Consider the following 22,512-nt stretch of genomic DNA (forward strand, 5'->3'; position numbering starts at 1 on the left):
GCAGAGGGTTGTGATGAATGGCTATTCCTCAGATTGGGTTGATGTAAGAAGTGGGGTTCCCCAAGGATCAGTATTAGGACCACTGTTGTTTTTAATTTTCATAAACAACATTGATGAAGGGATAGAGTGCGTGATGTCTAAATTTGCAGATGATGTTAAAATTGGTAGAGTAGTTAATGATCACTGTCAAGCTGAGCTTCTTCAGAGAGACCTAGATAGACTTCAGGAATGGTCAGAAAAATGGCAGCTGTGCTTTAATCCAACAAAGTGTAAGGTATTACACCTGGGAAACAGTAATCCCAAAAAAACTTATTCACTTAGTGGAGTTCAACTAAACCCAGTACTGGAGGAAAGGGACTTGGGTGTTACGATACGGTCAGACATGAAATTCTCTGAGCATTGTAAACAGGTTGCAAGGAAGGCCCATGGTGTCCTATGGATGATCTATCGAACTTTTGCAAGTAGAGATAGGGACGTGATAATCCCATTATATAAGGCTTATGTTAGACCAAACTTGGAATACTGTGTTCAAGTATGGAGACCGCACCTAAAGAAAGACATCGAGCTTCTTGAAAGGGTGCAAAGAAGGGTAACTCGCCTGTTGAGATCGGCTAAAGGGCGTCCTTATGAAGAAAGACTTCAAATATGTGGGTTGCAGAGTTTGGAAACTAGACATCTTAGAGGAGATTTGATTGAGGTGTTTAAGGCTCTGAGAGGCATCAGTAAAATGAATGAGGTTGAAATTTTCAAGATTATAAATGATGCTAGAACTAGGGGACATAAATTCAAGTTACGGGGGAAATGTTTAGATTGGACTGCGGGAAGTTTTATTTAAGCCAGCGAGTTAAAAATTTTCTGGAATAAGTTGCCTACATGGGTGGTAGAGACCGACAGTTTGGGGAAATTCAAAGGTCATCTGGATAGTACCTTCCGGTAAGGGAAGCGCATAGGATGATAGGTTTAATTTCCTTTTTTTTTTATTAATTATTATTTATTTATTTTTTTATTTTTTTTTGTTTTTATCATTGTTTTGTTCGGATATTTTTTTTGGCTAGTGCAGCATAAGCCATAGGCTTTCTTGCACCATGCGGCCATTACTAATACTAATGCTAAGATTAATCTTTGAATGCTTCCCATTTTGAATTTGCTGTTTTTAAAATCATCAGTTGGTCCTACCGTATAGAATTTAAACACTGTCTGAGACCACCATAGTCACCTTTGCGAAAGCAAAAACCATTTCCTTTACCCCTGATGGCAGTTACCTCTTTGAGTAAATCCCACTTTGAGTAAATCAGTGGTTCCTTTATATGCAGATTCTTAATGCATGAAGAATTACTAATGATAATCAGATCAAGAGTATTACTCCCTCTAGTTGCCCCCCGAACATGCTGTAGAAAACAATCATCCAATAAATCCACAAAAGCCTTGCTAGTGTGTGAGTGACCAACCCACAAATTCTAGTCAATCTCTGGGAAATTAAAATCCCATATTATAAGACGCTCTGATTTACTGGCTCACTCTATTTCTCTGCACACTTGCTCATTATACTCATCAGAGTCATTAGGCCTATAACACACACCTACTCTCATTTTCCCTTTCCCAGTGCTTATGTCTCACCAAACAGACTCAGCATTGCATTGTCCACCAACATCAATTGGACGCACTTCCTTAGATTTTATGTGTTTCTTAACTAACAGCATAACCCCTCCTCCCTTTCTGTCCTGTCTATCCTTTCTGTACACATTGGAATCCCCAAATTCCAATTCTGCACTGATTATGTCTCTGTGACACCACGTCTCTGATATCCCAACAATATCCACCTTTGATATCTTGACTAGCACTTCAAGCTCATCAAACTTATTAACTATACTCCTAGCATTAGTGTACATGCAAGTATACATGCACCTGTTTCTACTCTTAGTTATGTTAACCTAGCCCATGTATTTACTTGTTCCACTATGACTTCCAGCAGTCCTGGAAATACTCCCCATTGCCTTGCTTTCCAGACTGCTGCTCAATTGCATTTCAATAGAAGCAGTGCAAGAATCATTTTCACCTCTGCCAGCGGTTACTGTTAATCTATTAGTCCGTGTATCCCCCGAAGCTAGCAGTTTTCTGACCTACCTAACTCTGTCTCGATAGCATCCGCAAATATTCTTGTACCCTTTCTATTTAGGTGTATCCCATCCCTGTGGAAGCAGTCTCTCCTGTTAACAAGTACAGACCAGGGCCGAATTGATCGACAAGGCTCTCATCATATACTCCCTCCTATTGTGTCTGGTCAGAATTTCAGACACTTTCAAATTCAACCCTAACTCATGGCTTTTTTTCAATTGACCTGTACTTCTTAACTAATTCCGCCGGTCTCCTACTCTTAATATCATTATTGCCAATGTGTACAACAATATCACCCTTTGTGCCCTTAAAAGATGATATCTGCTCTACAATGTCGTCAACCTTTGCCCCTGACAGACATACCCTGGTCCTGTTCCACCTATCCTTTTTGCACAATATGTTCCCCATTTCCATGACATTAGAGTCACCCACAACAACTAGTTCCTTTGAGACCAGCACATTCTGCCTTGGGGGTTGCCGCTGCGTTTTGTGATGTTCAAATTTAAGCTCTAGCATTGATGTGGGCAGCTGAGAGCTTCATGGGCCCCCTCAATTTAGATCCTTCGAGGGCATCCACCCTGTCCTTCAAGCTCTCATATAGGCCCATAACAACGCTGAGTTGTGATTTTCTCACGATCCTTACATCACACACACACACACACACACACAAAGACATTCCCCTTGGCAGTATCATGTCCTCTTCCTGATTTATCCACAAACATCAAACAAGCAGTGCATTTTGATTCAGAGGACAACTGCCTCCCCTAAGCCACAGCACTCCTATTAGTTTGAGCCTTTTGATTTGCTGCTCTGGTCTGAGTCATGATTTCTATTCAATTTAAAATAAAATTCCAGTACAAAATATAACCCTAAACCTATATCCCAATGCAGTTATAACACTGTATATATATGTGTTTCGGTATCGAATATTATCTCTGAGCTATATTATATGACTTTCTTATCCCCTGTCAGCTTATATGCATTAATTTTTGATGTTACGTTTGTAATAACTAGGTCGCTATATTTATTTAGTTAAAAAAGTACAATTCAATTGACAATGAAATTTAATAAGATTAGTATATTTTACTGATTAATTGATACTACTATACTCGCTATCTAATTTTCCATTAAATCTTACACTATCTATTTCGGGTATACATTGTATCATATAACAATGGCGGCAAGTTACGAAAGATAAATCTATGGACACGAGGTATTAACTACTTTCACAATCGTGCTATCTAAATTCAAAATAAACCATGGAGCTTGACTAGATCTATAAGCTACTTATAGAAAATAATTTAATCTAACAATTAAGTTAATAAACCAGCTGAATATAATTAAAAACTTAGCATTCACGGGAGCTTCGAAACTTGTCCAACACGTGGAGTAGATACCCTTACTGATATAAAGTAATAACCTACAAAATCTCTTATCTAATTTCAAATTAAACTAAAATATTGTTACTAGGAATATAAAGCAACTCCAAAAAATATATTAATATGCCAATTTAAGTCAATAAAAAAGCAAAAATTTAAGAAAACTTCTCTATTAGTTGGAGCTGTAAAAACTTCGCCTGTTCACATGTACTCTCGTACCATTATCAATCCGATGTCAGCAAAAATAAAAGTTGATACATGGTCAGGTGTAATCCCCTGATGAAAACCCTGATCATGTATCAACTTTTATTTTTGCTGACATCAGATTTAATTGTTTTTTTTGTTCTATTTCCCCTTTTTTTGAACTATGGCTAAATTTATCTGCCATTATCTGACGCCAGCTACTGTTATTTTATTTTACAGGTTAATTTATTTATTTTATCGGTCACTTCGTTTAAAATTTTTTGTTTCAGCTATTATTCCTTTTTGGCTCTCTGTGTAACTCATACTTACATCTTTATATTTATTATAATATGAATATACACCAATGAGCCAAAACATTATGACCAGTGAGTCGTTATGTAAATCGAAGCAACTACAGGTGAACTACAGCATGTGCGCGGGTTGGGACACTATGAAAAACACCTGATACTGAGCTCCATTAATCAGTGTTACTCTTGTTCTTCAGATGGGAAAGGCAGCGGACATAAGTGAGTTTGACAAAGGCCAAATTGTAATGGCCAGACAACTGAGTCAGAGCATATCTGAAACGGCATGGCTGGTGGGATGCTCACGGTCAGCCATGGTTAGTACCTACCAAAAGTGGTCCAAGGAGGGGGAACCCATGAACTGCCATCGAGGTGTTGGATGACCACGGCCCATTGATGCTCGAGGTTAGCAAAGGCTCTCCTGGATGGAACGTGACAACAGAAGAGTGACTGTGGCGCAACGTCGGTAATTGGAATGCAGGTGATGGGAGTAATGTGTCACAACACACAGTATGTCGAACCCTGCTGAAAATCAGCCTGCGTAGCCACACGCTGCTAAGTACCCGTGCTAACCACGGTTCACCAGTGATAGCACCTGCAATGGGCAAGTGAGCATCAAAACTGGACCTTGACTGATTGGAAGGTCATCTGGTCCAATGAATCATGTTTCCTATTGCACCATGTGGACGGCCGGGTACGTGGGCATTGTTTACTTGGGGAAGTGATGGCACCTGGATGTATAGTGGGACGAAAACAAGCCAGTGGTGGCGGTTCATGCTTTAGGCGATGTTCTGCTGGGATACCCTGGGTCCAGTCATCCATGTACCAGGCACTCTGACATCTACCACCTACCTAAACATCATTGCTGACCAGGTACACCCTTTTATGGCAATGGTCTCCCCCGTCTGCCGGTGCCATCTTTCAGCAGGATAATGCGCCATGCCACACCGCCCAGATTGTTCCAGACTGGTTTGTGAACCATGAGGAAGACTTTGAGGTATTGCCCTGGCCTCCAAATTCCCTAGACATCAATCCCATCAAGCATCTGTGGACCTTACAGGAGTTAAAGGATCTGCTGGTTACGTGTTGGTACCAGATACAACAAGATACATTTAGAAACCTTGTAGCATCTTTGTCTCTCTGTGTACGAGCTGTTTTGGCTGCATGTGGAGAACCAACATCATATTAGGTAGGTGGTCATAATGTTTTGGTACATTTGACGTATTCAGTCAATTTTTATTTTTCCTTTATTTCTACTGTTTTTAACTTATTAGCAATATATTTAATATTATATATATATATATATATATATATATATGTTTTTTATATTATTATTTATTTTAAAATAATTTTACTTTATTATTTTTTATATATAATATGAAGTATTTATAAAACAGCTATTCTTGTGTATAGTTACTTAAATTTTCAAGGAGTAACTCTCTTTTGTTTTACGTTACAGGAAGGAAACCCTACTAATTTTATACCACCATTGCAGTTTGCTAAGAAAGCAGGACTGAAACTTGCACTTCATGTAGCTGAGGTAGGTATTACCACCATGAACTTTATTTATGAAAATTGCATTTGATAACACTTGGATTTTAAATTATGTAATACAGGTCATTACAAATTCTCTCCAAATCTGTCTCTCACAGTAGAATAGTAGTAATTAGTATAGGATTTCATTAATGACAGCATGTCAGCTTTATCCTTGGCTGAAGTGACAACAGTATGGTTTTGACAGAGGTGGGAGCAGAGATGGGTAAAAGTTGCAGCCAATAGCTTTGTCAAGAGACCAGAATGCTCGGCTACCATTAGTGCAAGAAGCAAGTTTTCTACTCTTAGACTGTTCAAAACCTAGTTTGGACTGATTAATAACTGCTTTACAATTGTTGCGAGCTTTTGTGTAGGAAGAAAATGAAACTAAGAATTGGAAAGAAGCCAATTACAATATGCAACGTTCTTCTCTTAAACAGCCTTAGCACATTTATTAGAAAACCTATGTTTAGATAAAGGACAAGATTTTAAAGTGGAGTGTGGAATAAAGGATTCCATTCCTACAAGAATAATTTCACTAACACAATCTGAGCAAATGTTAACATCAGAAGTTTTGAAACAGTAATCCAACCAGGGAAAAGAAGAAAAGAAATCTCGCAAGTCATCCCATTTTGCATTCTTGTAATGCCAAACAATACGAGGTTGGGAATAGTCATGAGACAAAGGCTCCATTGGAGAAGAGACAATCACCAAGTTGTGATCTGAGGTGCCTAAATGACCACTCACTTCGACCGTGTACTTAGAAGGGTTGTATGTCAGAAAAAGATCAAGCGGGTTGGCTGTATGGTTAATCTGTGAGCAATCACACATGATAATATGTGAATAAATGAACAATCTGTGCAAGGCCATTAGTAATTGCAAAAGCCTCAACATCTCGACCAGCTGGATCAATGTGACTAGAAAACGGAAGCCAGCTGGAGTTGCGAACATTAAAATCACTAAGGAAAATTACCTCTGTTAGGAAAGTTGGACTGGAGAAAGTCAAGTTGCAAAGAGAGGAAGTCAAAGAGCCCCAAGTGATTAGTGGAGTTGGGAGAATGGTAGAGACAACAGATGAATTTGACAATGAGGTAGAGAGATTTTAAGCCAGAGAAGATCGAGCCAAAGCCAACCGGGCTAGCCAGGTGGGTAAAGTGCCTGCCTGCCTGGCAACCCGAAGGTCGTGGGTTCAAATCCCGCCTTGGGCTTGGATCAGAGTAAAATGCAATGCAAAAACTTTGGGAGGTGCATTTTATGCCAATGTGCCAACAAATAACAAAAAAAAAAAAGAAAAAAAAAAAAAATCAGATCGAAAAGAGATTCCAAATTACCAAGTCTCTGGCAGGGAATATCAGAATGGACATATCCAGAAGTACCACCTTTGAGGTGAAAGGAATCATACAGTGAATAATTTGGGCAACTGAGATGAGCAGTAGTTGAATCAACCGATAACTGAGATTCTGTCAGAAAAAGTACATGGGGTTTGGCACACTGCAAGTGGAAATGGACATCGTTGAGATTAGAATTGAGACCACGTATTCACATATATTTGTGAAATGAACTAGGAAGTGTTTGGGAGATTTAGATGTTGTCACATATAAGCTTACTCTATTAGTTTGGCAATTCATGGTGTATTCAGTAGTAAGAAAAAGTGGGGTGGGGGGACATGCTGTATGAAGTAATGAAATTTTTGCATATGGTGTACACATGGTAAGAATATACCCAGATCCTTGACATAACGTGCGCCCCCCCCCCCCCGCATACACACTACTCGGACTCCCTCTAGTCACTATCTGGCAGAGTAGAGGTAGCAAGATTATACACTAACTGATCCAGAAGCCTCCTAAAGAGTTACCAATAGGTTTGGTCCAGTGTACTAACTAGCTGCCGGCCTGAGAACACCGTTTTAGAGATGTATCCTTGAAATGTAAGGAAGATTGGATCTCGCTATGATGTTCATCATAACTTCAAGTCATCAGTCATACTGCATGATGGAAGAGATGGGGAAGGGTTGACTGGAACTGTATGAGGAAAGACTTCACTTATATGGATTACAGAGAATGGCAACCAGGTACCTTAGAGGGGGACCTGATTGTGGCTCTGAGAGGGTTTAGTAAAATGAATGATGGCGGAATTGCCACTTATAAAAATTTCAGGGCTAGGGGCCATAAATTCAAATTACAGGGAAGAGATTTAGAGACAAGATTGTAGGAAATTTTCTTTTAACTAGCATGTTTTTGAATACTGGGACAAGTTGCCTCGGCAGTTAGTTGAGGCTGATAGTTTGAAGAAATTCAAAGGTCAGCTGGATAGTTACCTACATGAGGAGGGAAGCACATAATCTATACTTTTTTTTTCTGTCTGCAGAATAAAAAGCAAAAGCCTGTGGCTTTATTGCACTGTATGGGTAATACTAATAACATGGCATGCTGTTGTTTTTTTTTTTTTCTTTTTTTCTTTGAAGATTATATCCTCAGGGTGATCTCCATGTTTGCACAGACATTCTTCTAAACTTCCATACATGTTTCCTATGACACAATGTAGTGTCTCCTAAGGAATTCCAACAATTCACCAATTCTTTCTTTCACCTTTTCAATATTGTGTGGGAGATGAGAGTGCTACTTGCCTTTTAAGTGTCCCCATAATAAAAAAGTCACATGCTGCCAGGTATGCGGATTTGAAGAACAAAAATATAACCATTCCTGGAGATGACATTGTTATGAAAGAGCAACGGTATGACATTCATTGGCACCTTTTTGGATACAAGACATTGCACTATCTTGTTGAAACCAGCTGGCCTCATTAACTTGCGGAAGCCTAGTAGCCAGTTCATCATTCAAAAAAGTTGCAATCTTGTTAACCCACTGGCCTGACATCACAGATGTTACCCTTCTGTTACCATCTTCAAAAAAAAATATGGGCTGATAATGCCACAAGATGAAATTGTACACCATACTGTTACCTGGTCCCTGTGCAATGGTTTCTGGTACAATTAGCTAAAAGAATTTTCTTCCGACTAATAACGAAAGTTGCGTTTATTCAAAAAACTGTTTAGATGAATGTGAGCTTCATCCAATATCCATATACTGTGAATAAAGTCTTCATCACAATCCAGTTGAGTTAGTGTTTCTTGACAAAAATTTTTATGGTTAAAGAGATTATGAGGATTTAATTGTTGCAGTACCTGTACATTGTGAGAATGAAAATTTAAGTCCTGCTACAATATTTGTCATACACTCTTATTGGATAAGTTCAACAATAGCAGATGTGGATGTGCATAATTCTTTGGACTCTATATGAGAGAATTCCTGATAGCTGCAGTGTTTTCGGGTGTATGGGCACTTTCTGTTTCACCTAAAGGCTTCTTTTTCGAGAGCAAAACCAGTTTCTTCAAAATTACATATCCATGTTTTAATGGCATGAGCAAACAGTACAGGATTTTGATGCTTAAGCTTAAAGTGAAAGCAAAGTAAATATTGAGTGGTCTCATAACTGTTTTTTTTGTAAAATGCCTTAATGGCAAAAGCTTTCCCATCATGCTGGTATGCAGATAACCAGTTTTTAAAATTGCCTGTTTCCTTGACCTACCCTCTACTGCATTTTCATACCAAATTATTCTGTTTTAAGAAGCCAAGGACAGAAGTCTCTATTTTGCTGCTGCTGCATCCCTTAATACAAGTCATTATAGCAGTACAGAAGATTACTCAGTACTTCACTGAATATGCCTCATTTCTGCTTTTGGATCTTCAATAGTAGTTTTGGAAGAAAGCATTTTGCAATTTTTTTGATCATTATGCAATTCCAGTATCTCTACCACATTACTTATGTCCACTCCATCAAACCCATCTCATTTGCTAATCCACAATCTGTAACTCAATTTTGTGGACACTGGTGAGTTCTCAGTATAGTGAATGCCCTCCAGCCATAACTCAGGTGACTTTTCCCTATGATTCCGCAGTGTGTCTATGGTCTTCTTAATATTGTATCACCTCCAGATCTCTGAAACTGATGGGTGATCCTTACTGTCTGTTTAACTGATCACTTTTTCACACATTGCATCAGGAATAATAACTGGCTTGAATTTCACTGTTACCTCTTAGTCCATTGGTTGCAGCAGAGAGGTTGTTGTTTGGTTTTTAGGAGCATTCAGCAACTAAGGCCATATTGCCCCGGGATATGCGATGGTCATTTCCTGACCTTTCTTCATCCTCTGTATTTGGTGGTAGCAGGCTCGAACCCCGGTCTAATCAAGAAGCGTGTGCTACTCACTGCTGCTCCTTCCCACCTGGCTATGGAGGCGCCAGAGAGGTTGTATTTGTTGATATTAAAACAATTTGTTTGTTGTAATACCTATCTTCATTGTTAACAGGATGGCCAGACATGTCAGAAACAAGCAAGCCCCAGTTGTTCAGACTTTGTCCTTTGTAATACTTGTCGATGAAGAAAAAGAAGCAGCAAAATTTTTTAAATTTAGAATTTAACATTTTAAAATAAAATGATGTTACATTGACACAGTATAATTCAGAATGATGTAAATTGGAGACTGTCTGTATGTTATTTTCATAGTATAATACTCCAAAATCACCTGCTTTTGGCAATCAAATTCTTGAATCTGTAGAAGAGGTTAAGTTCTTGGGTGTAATCATTGACCAAAACTTACTGTTTCACTACATTGATTATGATTACTGGCGCCTCCGTAGCCAGGTGGGAAGGAGCAGCAGTGCGTAGCACACGCTTCTTGATTAGACCGGGGTTCGAGCCCGTCACCACCAAATACGGAGGATGCGGAAAGGTCAAGGAATGACCACCGCATTTCCCGGAGCAATATGGCCTTAGTTGCTAATGCTCCTAAAAACCAAATAACAAACAAACAAACAACATTGATTATGTTTGAACAAAACTCTGAAGTTTCAAACATAAAAATGTTAAGGAAATACTGTAATGTTGTTATTTATCCTCTGCTCATCAGTTTTAGCTGATATATCTATTTCATCCTAACCTTTAGTTGTGAATACAAGGTTTTCAAATAGGAAAATACCAAAGAACACCTTTGATACACCACTTCAAGATCTCATTTATTAGCAGTCTGAAATTTACAACTGTTCAACACTTGGAAACGACAAGCAATTTGCAACTTTTTGATGCACCATGGAGCTAGTGATTATCTCAGTATCTGGGTGTTCTTCTTTTTTGAAGAATACTTTTGACTGCCTTCAAAGCTGACTGTAACTCATTGTGGTCCTGGAAAGACTGAAAAATTTTTTACGTCTACAAGGGTACAGACATTTTGTTTTTCTATTTAATTTATTTTTACAAAAAAATAATTTCATGTGTATGTTATACATAAAATAAAAGCTAATACTGTGTGAACTTTATTTAGATACCAGGAAAAAATGAAGAAGTTGATCTACTGCTTCAGCTTCCACCTGATAGAATTGGGCATGGTACATTTCTTCACCCAACAAGAGGAGGATCAGCAGTTAGTTTTAACTCATATATGGAAACAAAGATACCATTAGGTATAGTTTTTTAGTTTTTTTTGTGTGTTAAATCTGAAATGTTTTTACAAAAACAAAGTAAAGTGACCATTGTGATTCATATCATGATTACTCAAATTGTATATTAAAATTCTAAGATATGCAGAGTTGTCCAATTTATGGTAATGCTAGAATATACTGTATGTAATATTAATTCCAGAGTTTGTTTTTATATTTCAATGGAGTAGTTGAAATCAAATAAAAATCTCCAAGTTTGAACATATGAGAGGTGGTCAAAAGATTCTGAGAACAGTATAAAAATCATAGATACAAATTTCTTTCTTTTTTTATTTTTTTTTTCACTATATTTGTATTTAATCCTTTAAAAAATTTCTTTAGGTTGGGAGTAAAACCAAGCTTCCGTGGCTGCATAGTTGCTTCCACAACACTTTTCCACAGATGTGTTTAGCTGTTTTTCATCCTTAAAATGAGTTACACAAAGATGAAATTTGAGGTTTCTGAAATAGTAGTCACTTGGAGCCAGATGTGGAATGTATTTGGCGGGGTTAGTTTATTCAAATTAACATTCATGAGTTTTGGCCAAAGAAACCTGGGATTTGTGCATTTGTTCATGGAAAACCAAACCCAGTGACCCGAATTTCCATGTTTTTTTTGTTTTTTTTTTCCAGAATGGCATCTTTTAACTGGAGTTGGAGATTCCTTATGCTTTCACTGCATTCTTTCTAATTTGGATTCAGGTTCATAAAAATGTAGCCAAGTTTCATTGTCAGTCACCAAATGGGATAAAAATCTATCTTTTGTTGACTCCACCCTGTGATGTTTGTCATGAATGGATAGCTTTCTGGAAACTCATCTTGCACAAACTTTGGACATTCCCAAATGCTCATGTATTATGGTTAAAATTCTTCCATTGGAAATATTAAATACATTTTCAGAGTCAGATACTTTAATTCTTCTGTTTTCTAAAATTTTTTCTTCAATGATGGCAGTTTCAGAATTGATTGCTTTAGATAACCGACCCTTAGCTAACTCCCATCCTTTATTGAACTCTGTGACAATCTTGTGACAGTACTGTTAGTGGGTGGTACTTCCCAAAACACTGTAGTCATTCTTTCATGGTTTCTTTAGTGGCTCTGCCGCCTTTGGTCAAAAATTTGATTACTGAATAATGCTCAGTTTGCTGGATATTTATTCTTCCACCTACCAACATAAAAAATTTAATTTTAGAAACTGCATAAGGCATTGACGTACAATTTTTTTTCAAGTTATTTTATAAGACATTAAGCTGTTCTGTAATTAACCTGTTAACATAGTTAACCTATTCTATAATTTATTTATATATTTTATATACCCTGTTGTCAGAACTTTTTGACCGCTCCTTGTAAGCCTATGCCTTGGTGATCAAAAACTCTTCCCATTAGCTTTAGTGAGAGCCCAAGACCTTCCCATGATTGAAATTGAATGCAACGCAATTTACAATTTTTGTTTGATTTCATCTACTGCATTGAAATATAACCCCACAACCCGTATTACTATACTGCGTAATTCTAAATATTTAAAGTACACAATACTGTCATTTTGTGTTTAATATTTTGCAGTCCAATGTTGCGGCCACCACATCCATCAGCATTTCCTGTTACAGAGTTTGTTTGCATACTGCACTTGCTCAATTATTGTACTGCCATTTATTTATATTTCATGTAAACAGTTTGAAAAAGCTTAATCGAAGTTTACTAATACAGCATCTTAATTTACATGAGGGTTACGTTCCAGAATGTCGCTCACAATTTAAATTAATGCATAATGTAAATAATTACCAAAAAACACAATAATAGGCATGTGAGAGTATCTTTTGAATCTAGCTGAGTTACCTCTACCGGTACATACCGTTTGAATTCTTTAATTAGAAAACTGGACATTCTAAAGAAAATGATGAGCAACCAAAGAGAATCATTCATCTTTATTGATTTACTTTTTCTTACTGTACAAAAAAAAAAAAAAAAAAAAAAAAAGAAGTATGTTTCCTATAACCAACATTTACAAGTACAACACAAACAACAATGGAGAGAGATTGAGGTGGAGGGTGGCCTTAGGCAGATTGATGAGAGGGACTGTCATGGTCAGATTCCATTTCCTTGGAATTGGACCAGATATTTGGGGGTGGGAGTGTTGTGCTATCTGAGAGGTGGAGGGTTCACTTGACTGCTCCCCTGAGTACTTGAAAAAGGAATCCAGAGTTAGTTGCTTTGCACATTGCCTCTTCTCACGCAAAAACTCATATTAGCAACTAAGTTCTTACGTACCTTTACGTGGAACTTTAGAGCTTTGTTCAAGTCTTCATCAGCTAACAGATTTAGGCCTTCATCTATAAAATTTAATACTTTTGATATTCCTTTCACTCTCAGGCTCCTTTCTTCTTTAACCTCTGGGCTTTCACTCACTGCTTCTGCCTCCTCTTTAATGCGATGCTGCTCCAGTGCAAACAGATCTTCATTTAACAATTCTTAATGATGAAATCAATTAATTCATTGACATCACTTGCCTTCACTTCAGTGAACCCTATCTTTTTAGCAAGTTTTGTGCATTTGTCTTTAATTTGTGTATAATCTTCATTGACATCAGAGCCTTTGAAGGAGTTGCTAAGATCTGGATATAACTTATGCCACTAACTTGGAATACAGTTATGTGGAACTTCACACCATGCAGCATCAATGAATTTTAAGGCATCTTTTATATAGAAGGTTTACCAATATTGCTGCATACTCATCTGTTCGTGGTCGGTCTTGTCAATTAAATCAGCCAGAATTAACTTTAAATATAGAGCCTTAAAATATTTAATGACATGTTGGTCCATAGGCTGGATTACTGAGGTTGTATTTGTCAGGAAAAAAACAATCTTGATATTGGACAGACATCAGAAATACTGGGTGGATGACTTGTAGCATTATCAAGAATAAGTAAGATGTTGAACAGAATTCCTTCTGCCTTGCAATACACTTCCAATTCTGGTCGTAACCGAGATCCAAGAAACTTATAAAAATAACAGCAGTCATTCACTCTTTAGGGTTTAAGTACCAGTACACAGGCATGTGCAACCTGTTGTAACCTTTAAGGGCACGAGAGTTTTGATAGTGGTAAATGCACACAGGTTTCAGTTTATGACCCTCCATATTGGACCAGATTATGACCCACCAAACAGAAGTGTTAGCCGATCTTTTACCGCCTTGAAGCCAGGTGTAGTCTTTTCAACAATGGAAATATAAGTGCGATCAGGCATTTTTTTCCAATAAACCTGTAGGAATGAAACATAAACCTGTTTTGTTGAGGTTGAATATCTGTTTGGGTATGTACTCCCCTCTCTTGTGGCACTTTCTGTAAATATGGTTGCCGTGCATTATTTTAAATTTGCTTAATTTAAACATGCATAAAGTAAGAAGTCACTGTAATTATATTCAGTTTTTAATGGCAGGTGGCAGTACTTTATTTATTTTTTTTAGTTGTATGCTCTGGCACCCTAACCGTTGGTGTTTCTGATTATGATATTTGTTTCCGTGCTGTACTGGCTCAATTATTGTACTGCCCTCTATTTATACTGCATATATAAAATATGGAAAACTAAATCAATGTTTATATTCAATCATTAATGGCCGGTAGTGTTCCCCCAGCCCTCTTTAAGTTTGTCTCAACCTGCATGACCATCGACATTTTCAATCATGAAATTTGCTTTCCTGCTGTGATGGCACAATTATTGTACTGCTGTCCATTTGTACTTTTTTATAAACAATCTTAAAAACAAAGTTGATGTTTATATTCAATTGTTAATGGCAGACAGCATTGTTTTTTTTTCACCCTCCAGTGTAAACTTCACTGAATAACTTATATTCTGCATTAGAATGAGGTACTTAGACATGACATAAAAATCTGATAAGGTCTTCCTGATGAAGAAATGAGGGAACTCTTACAAATCAGGTAGTTTCTGACTGTTCTATAAGGTGTGGCTGAGTTTTGGTTTCACTAAATGAACTAAAGGTGTTTTTTGGTGTTATTATCAATATGGGACTAAACAAAAAATTTTATATAAAGAAATATTGGTCTGAAGAATGGACACACACAGTTCTATTTTTCAAAAATGTATTTAGGAAGAGATGGCTACAGATATTTTGGTTGTTGCATCTGTGCCCATCCACAAAAGATCAAACAAGGAATTCGAAGGAAGAGGCTTAAAGTAAAAAAATATTGTCGATTATTTGGATCAAAAGTTTCATGAATATTTTCTTCCAGGAAGAAATATTGCATTAGAACTTTTAAAATATATTGCCATACCATTTTATATATTAGCAGATGCAAACCCTGAAAATAAATAAATTTTGAACATTACATTTCATCAAATCATTTTTTATTTTTTTATTTTATTTTTATTTTTTAATGAAAATCCCAAACGCAAAAGGTATTAGAACCTATAGTATGATTGTTTCAGCTGGACTGCAAACAGCTAAACGGAAGTTTGTACCTCCTATATGTACACTGCTTTTTGCTGTTCACTTAAAATACATTTTTAATTCAGCATACATTTGTAATAAAGGCCACAATCCAGCTGGTGAGAAGACAATAAGCTTAGAAACGGCTGTCCTGGTGATGCCTTAGATTTTTAAATGCATAGCAGATTTGTCTTTTCTGGTGATGTGTTACAATTTAAAAAAAATGTTAGAAACTTAGGCAGAACCATGGATAACTGTGTTTGTCTCTGAGTTAAATATAAGCCTGTCTTGATAGTCGAAAACTTGTCCTTTGGTCTTTAGCGAGAACTAAATCATCCCTCTGATAAAAATTTAACACAATATAGAATATGATTTTAATTTGATATTAAAGTTTCATCTATGATAATTATTACTGAAGACATTATTGGAAATGAGTGTGGCAATTTATGTTGTTATTTGGTTTTTAGGAGCATTAGCAACTAAGGCCATATTGCTCCGGGGATATGCGGTGGTCATTCCCTGACCTTTCAGCATCCTCCGTATTTGGTGGGTACGGGCTCGAACCCTGGTCTAATCAAGAAGTGTGTGCTACGCACTGCTGCTCCTGCCCACCTGGCTACAGAGGTGCCTAGCAATTTATGTGCACCATGAAAATGCAAGAACTGAATTACATTAAAATCTCTTTGTCCCCAGTTGTTGTTATTACATTGATTGGAGATTTCATTTATCATGTGAGATTATTTCTGGAATAGATATGAATGCTTCCAACAACAGTGACTTGACTTCATTTTATACTTGATGTCAATGATGAGTATCCCTATCAGTGATAGGGTGCTTATGCATAAACGATTTCTTGGATCTGGTTTTGTTTTTATAAGTCAGAATACTACTGTAATTTACAGTGACTCCTTAAAAGCTAATCATTTGGCTGTAAAATTTGAAATCAGTTTATTAAATTATGACTTTTAATTAATATTTAATTAATTAATATTATGACTTTTAATTAGACATGAATTTCAGCTAACAGCAGGCACATCTTAGAACTAGTGTTTTTATCTTTATTTGAAAAAAAAAAAAAGCATTTCCCTAATGGTAAAGTCCCCAATAAAATTAAATCTATATTGCCCAGAGCAGTTTGTGCTTGACCAATTTCTCCTGAAGCTTGAATCAGGCAGGCATCATCTAGCAAGTTTAGACAGTTGTGTTTCTGATGAGTCCCCAGAAGAACACGGACTGTTACATATATATGAAGACAAAATAAAAAAGACTACATCAGATCAGACACTTATATAACGGATGTGAGAAAGTCTTATTAGTTGATATATTAGTTGGTCACTTAAGAATTTAACAGGTACCTGCATCAGGCTTCACAGAAAAAAAGACCTTTCATGGTGAAGAGAAACTGCATGAGTGATATGAAATTAGTAATATAAAATTAATAATATTAAGATTGTTTATTAGATAAACTAACTGCCTAAAGATAAGTGAGGTCTCTCAGTTTATGGCATATATCCAGTAATTCCCTAAGAAGGAAATGAGAGTGCACTGAACAATTAAGATTAATTATGAGGACATCATTGAATTCATAGGAGATTCCTTTCAGTTGGAGGAATGCTGAAATGTTTACCAATACATAAGGGTGGTTCTAAGAGTGAGGTGATAATGACTGTTTAATCTGACTCCAGTGGGAGGAAAAAATAATGAAGAAATGAAGATTATGCTTGACGTGTAATACAGGGATATACAGATAGAAATAATATTCTAAAAGAAATTGCATAGTTGTGTAAAGGGAAGATGATTAACTAACCTGGTTAGGTGTTTTGCAAATCACTCATGAGTTGGATCGAAAATGGTGTCAACTTTGTTTATTTATATTTCAGCAAATCATTTGACTCAATCCCATGTGAGAGGTTAATGTATAAGCTGGAATATTTGGTGATCATGTGAAAAGTCCTTAAATTAATCACAGAATGGCTGTGGGAAAGGAAGAAGAGGGCCGTGATTAATAGCTAGTCTTCATTGTAGTAATTTTTTTTGCCAATTTTTCTTTGCTCACAGATCATACCTCTTTCAGTTGCACCTCTCAAGCTTTATGATTTCTAAGTATGTAGTTTTATTAAGAGTATGACTGCCTGATATAAATAGGTATATGCAATGAGTAATATAGAGGCAATATGGAAAAAGAATGAAGCAACGAATAAATAAGTGAGGGTAGAACTAGAAAAGCAGTGAGAGTCAAAGTAATATGTATCTAAAAAATTTTGAAAATATTAAATATAAAGCAAATATAGTCAAAGTTATAAGCCAATAAATAATAAATTTAGACTGGTGGCACCTGACCACGATGAGACCAAAAAAAAGTGTGAAATATCACAAATATGATACGATAAACCAATCACAAAAGAAAAATAGATATAGGACAAACAAATAATAGACAACCATTGTATCCAACCTCATCAGAAGGCCCCTGGACACAACAACTGTGAATATTACTGCATTTCAAGCATAATGCAAATTACCGCAACAGAAAATTACCGCCAGCCTGCTGAAGCAATAATATCACATGACAGAGGCCCTGATGCAGTAAAGAGAGAAACAAGAAAGCTTAAGTGCTCAATCACTGACAAAAAAAGACTGCTGCCAAAGAAAGAGAAATAAAGTAGATAACAGAAAATAAAGCGAAAATACAGGGCAGTATGAGCAATGCAAAGAAACTAGCGCTCACTACAGCCATTAGAAATAGACTAAGAATATTATGGAGAAGAGTAAAAATAAAGAAATAAAAAGATGACTACAAATGTAAGTGGCTGCTTATGCAATAATACGCAGTGGATGGCTGATTGCTGTAATAAACTTCCATCCATTGTTGTGGGAGTGGGTAGTTCGAATAAATTCAAGGAAGATCTAGACAATCTATAGGAGTGAATGGACAGGTGATATGGGAAGGATTTTTTTTTTTTTTTTTTTTGCTGATGCTGTATAAGCTTGCTTTCTTGCATCATTAGTGGATTAGGAGTTAGTTGAAGAACAGGAGTCAGAGGATACTTATAAGATACTCATAAATGGGTTTTCTTCAGTGTGAACTGGAGTAGCAAGTGACAGTTCCTCATAGATCAGTGCCCAGAACTCTTGTTTCTTATCTTCCTAATGATATTGTTGAGGGAATACAGGGGAAAGCCATCGAAGTTTGCTGATGACATAAGGGTTGGGAAGGTAACAATTAGAACCATGCTATGCCACATGAAAATGACTTGGGCCAACTGCAAGTGCAGTGTGAAAAAGGTTAGTTAAATTTTGATGCTGTTAAAAGTATAGATGTAGCTTATAGATTTGTGTGTTGGGGAGAGGGAGGAATTAAAGAAGGAGCATAATGAAAAAGACTTGGGGGTTATGATACAGAAAGACATGGAGCTAAACATATAGTGTAAACAGGCAGCAAGGAAAAATCGATACATTGTGTTCTGTGTATGATTTCTTGGAATTTTGAAAGCAGAGAGTATGCAGTCATTATAATTCTGTATAAAACAATGATACATCTGTTGGTGTTTGTTTGGGAATTTTTTAGGTGCATCAGCATCTATGGCCATATTGCACCAGTTGGTGTTTGTGTGCTTATATGTTTACTAAGGTGCAAGGGTGCATAAGTACACATGCTTTGAGTGACCATGGTTCAAACCTGCATGCTGCTAAAATACAGAGCTGTTTCTTGTATTTTCTCTCTCTCTTTTGAACCTCTGTGATTTTATTTAGTTGTTTCAGAGTATAAACAAAAAAATTATTTTCTCAAAATAAAATCAAAGCTCAAATTATTTTGTAGTCAAAATAAACTTTAATTCATGGACCCCTACTGTGTTCCTTTTAACCTGAGAAAAGGTATTTATTTAATAATTTTTTCCTACCATGGTCTCTAAGTTCCTTCCAATATGAAAGGCAGGTCCAGTCACATAAGTGAACTATGAATAGACATTTTATGCAACTAACTAAAAAAAACTAGTTTTTTATGCAAAAACTAGAAAAAACTTCTAAAACAAAGTAATGTCAACGTATTTTCTTCATAAACATCTTTATCAAGTTCTGCATGAATAATTTTACAAATATGCTTGGAATTGGAAGTTCTTAGCAAGTTTAAACACTCTTGAACACTTATCTATAAGTGATTCGCAGCTGCCTGTTTAATAAACAATTCAAAATTGTGAAATCAATGACATGTATTGTCCTTGAATTAGCATGCATTGTTCTTTAAAACTATCGGTCATAACACAACAAACATTAATGACCACCTTTATGTGAATGATGTTTTTATAATTCCTTTAGATGACAGAATCCTTGATCATGCTGAGATATTATACTAAAACTTTTCCTGCCTTGTCCTTGATTAAGATTCTTTACATGTTTCTTTAATTCTCAAAAAGACAAATTTTTAATAAACAGTTGAAAACCTTGAAATTAATTTCACAATATTAGAATTGTGAAAAACTCTTAGCCATAATTATAGAGCATCCTTGAGCTCAGGGGAAGTCCCCACGGAATGGAGATGTACAAAAATATCCCCAATTCACAAAGGAGGATCAAAGGGTGACATGAATAATTGCAGACCAGTTAGTTTAACTTCTGTTCTGGGTAAAATAATGGAGTCACTGGTTAAAGATGCATTGCAGGATCATCTAGAGAAGGCTGCAATAATAATTCAGACACAGCATGGGTTTGTTAAAGGAAAGTCTTGTCTGACAAATTTGATTGGATACTATGATGTGGTTACAAAGGAACTAGATGCAAAAAATAATTTTGATATCATATACTTGGATTTCAGAAAAGCTTTTGACATTGTTGTGCATGGAAGACTACTGTACAAATTGGAGCAGAATGGTATTAAGGGTAAGTTGCAACAATGGATAAAAAAGTGGTTGAGTGGGAGAAGACAGAGGGTGGTAATCAATGGATGCTGCTCTTCATGGACTAATGTTATTAGCAGAGTCCCACAGGGTTCGGTGTTGGGCCCACTGTTGTTTTGTATATTTATCAGTGATATTGATGAAGTTATATCAGGCTTAGTGTCAAAGTTTGCAGATGATACAAAAGTTGACAGGGTTATTAATGACAGTAATGGCAGTGTGCTACTGCAAAAGGATCTAGAAAATTTGGGCAAATGGGCTGAGAAGGAGCAACTGAAGTTTAACATTGACAAATGCAAAGTACTGCATATGGGTAGAAGTAACACCAGAGGGACGTACCAACTGTGTGGTACTACACTTAGGGCTGTAAAAAATGAAAAAGACCTGGGAGTAATTGTGTAGTCAGATATGAAGTTTTCTGAGAAATGCAGACAGGCTGCAAGAGCAAGTCATTGGGTTTTGTCAGTGATATACAGGAATTTTGCTAGTAGGGAAATGGAGGTGATTATCCCTTTCTATAAGGCAATGGTCAGGCCACACCTTGAATACTGCGTACTAGTCTGGAGGCTTCATTTTAAGAAGGATGTAGATTTGCTTGAGCATGTATAGAGAAGGGCAACAAGATTGGTGTGTGGAATGAATTGATCATCTTACTAAGAGAGGCTTAAGTTCTGCAAATTGCACCTGTGAGGTGTATAAGGCCTTGAATGGGTTTGGCACGCTGAATTCTGATGGGATTCTTCCACTTGCTCAGATTATGAACCTAAGGGGGCATAAATTCAAATTGAGGAAAGACAGTTGTAAATAGAAATTGCAGAAATTTGGCTTTAGCCAGTGGGTGGTTAATTGCATGGAACAAACTTTCATTGTGGAAGTTGATAGATTAAATAATTTCAAGGAGGAACTGGACGAACCTTTTGAAGGAATGGTTGTGTGAATATTTTTTTTTTTTTTTTTTTGGCTAATGCTATATAAGCTCATAGGTTTGCTTTCTTGCATCACATCCCTCTGTTACTATTACTAATTAGAAAATAATTAGCATTAGTAGAGCACATGATGCAAGAAAGCAAGCTTATGCAGCATAAGCCAAAAAAACAAACACTCCCATTTCACCTCTCCATTCGTTTCAAATACCTGTCCAGCCCAGACTTAAATTTATTTAGACTATCAACTTCCACAACAAAGGATGGAAGTATGTTCCACCAACCAACTGCCCGCTGGCTAAAGGCAAACTTCCGCACATCTATCCTACCTCTGTCTTTCCTCGATTTGAATTTATGCCCTCTCAGGTGATTATTCTGAGCAACAGGAAAAATGCCATTAGCATTGAGCATGCTCAAACCATTCAAGACTTTATAAACCTCGGTGAGATAACCTCGCAAGTGCCTAGTCTCCAGACACTGTAATTTGAAAACTTAAGCCTTTCTTCGTAAGAGCAACCCTTTGTTCCATTCACTAATCTTGTTGCCCTTCTCTGTACTCGTTCCAACAGCCCTACATCCTTCTTAAAATGAGGCCTTCTAGACCTGTATACAGTACTCAGTGTGGCCTCACCATTGCCTTATACAAAGGGATAATCACCTCCTTATCCCTGCTAGAAAAATTCCTGTATATCATTGACAAGACACCATGAGCTACTCTTGCAGACCGTCTGCACTTTTCAGAAGACTTCATATCTGGCTGCATAATTATCCCCATGTTCTTTTCGTTCTCTACCACTGTCAGTGTAGTACCACACCATTGATACGTTACTGCTACCCATATGCAGTACTTTACAGTTATCAATGTTAAACTTCATTTACCACCTCTCAGCCCATCTGCTCAACTTTTCTAGATCCTGTTGCAGCAGCGTACTGTCATTAGTGTCCTTAACAACCCTGCCAACCTTCATATCGTCTGCAAACTTGGACATTAAGCTTAATATACCATCATCAGTATCATTTATAAATACAGAAAACAACAATGGACCCAACACTGAACCCTAAGGGACTCCACTAATAACATTAGTCCACAATGAGCAGTGTCCATTGATTACCACTCTCTGTCTTCTCCCACTCAACCATACCTTTATCCATAGGAGCAATTTGCCTCCAATGCCACACTGCTCCAATTTCTGCAGCAGTCTTTCA

The 22,512-nt window shown here is 36.8% G+C and overlaps 1 protein-coding gene across 1 annotated transcript in view; it reads left to right on the plus strand.

The window, feature by feature from the left end:
• LOC150089231 (N6-Methyl-AMP deaminase-like) overlaps positions 1-22,512 on the plus strand; it is a 93,493-nt gene that overhangs the window by 41,470 nt on the left and 29,511 nt on the right. The window contains exons 5-6 of the mRNA XM_090389916.1: positions 5,442-5,522; positions 10,896-11,034. Coding sequence (XP_090246042.1) covers positions 5,442-5,522; positions 10,896-11,034 — 220 coding nt within the window. The remainder of the gene's footprint in view (positions 1-5,441; positions 5,523-10,895; positions 11,035-22,512) is intronic.

Source organism: Mastigoproctus giganteus, chromosome 2 (assembly GCF_048544385.1).
Source record: "Mastigoproctus giganteus isolate SK-2022 chromosome 2, ASM4854438v1, whole genome shotgun sequence".
Lineage (NCBI taxonomy): Eukaryota > Metazoa > Arthropoda > Arachnida > Uropygi > Thelyphonidae > Mastigoproctus > Mastigoproctus giganteus.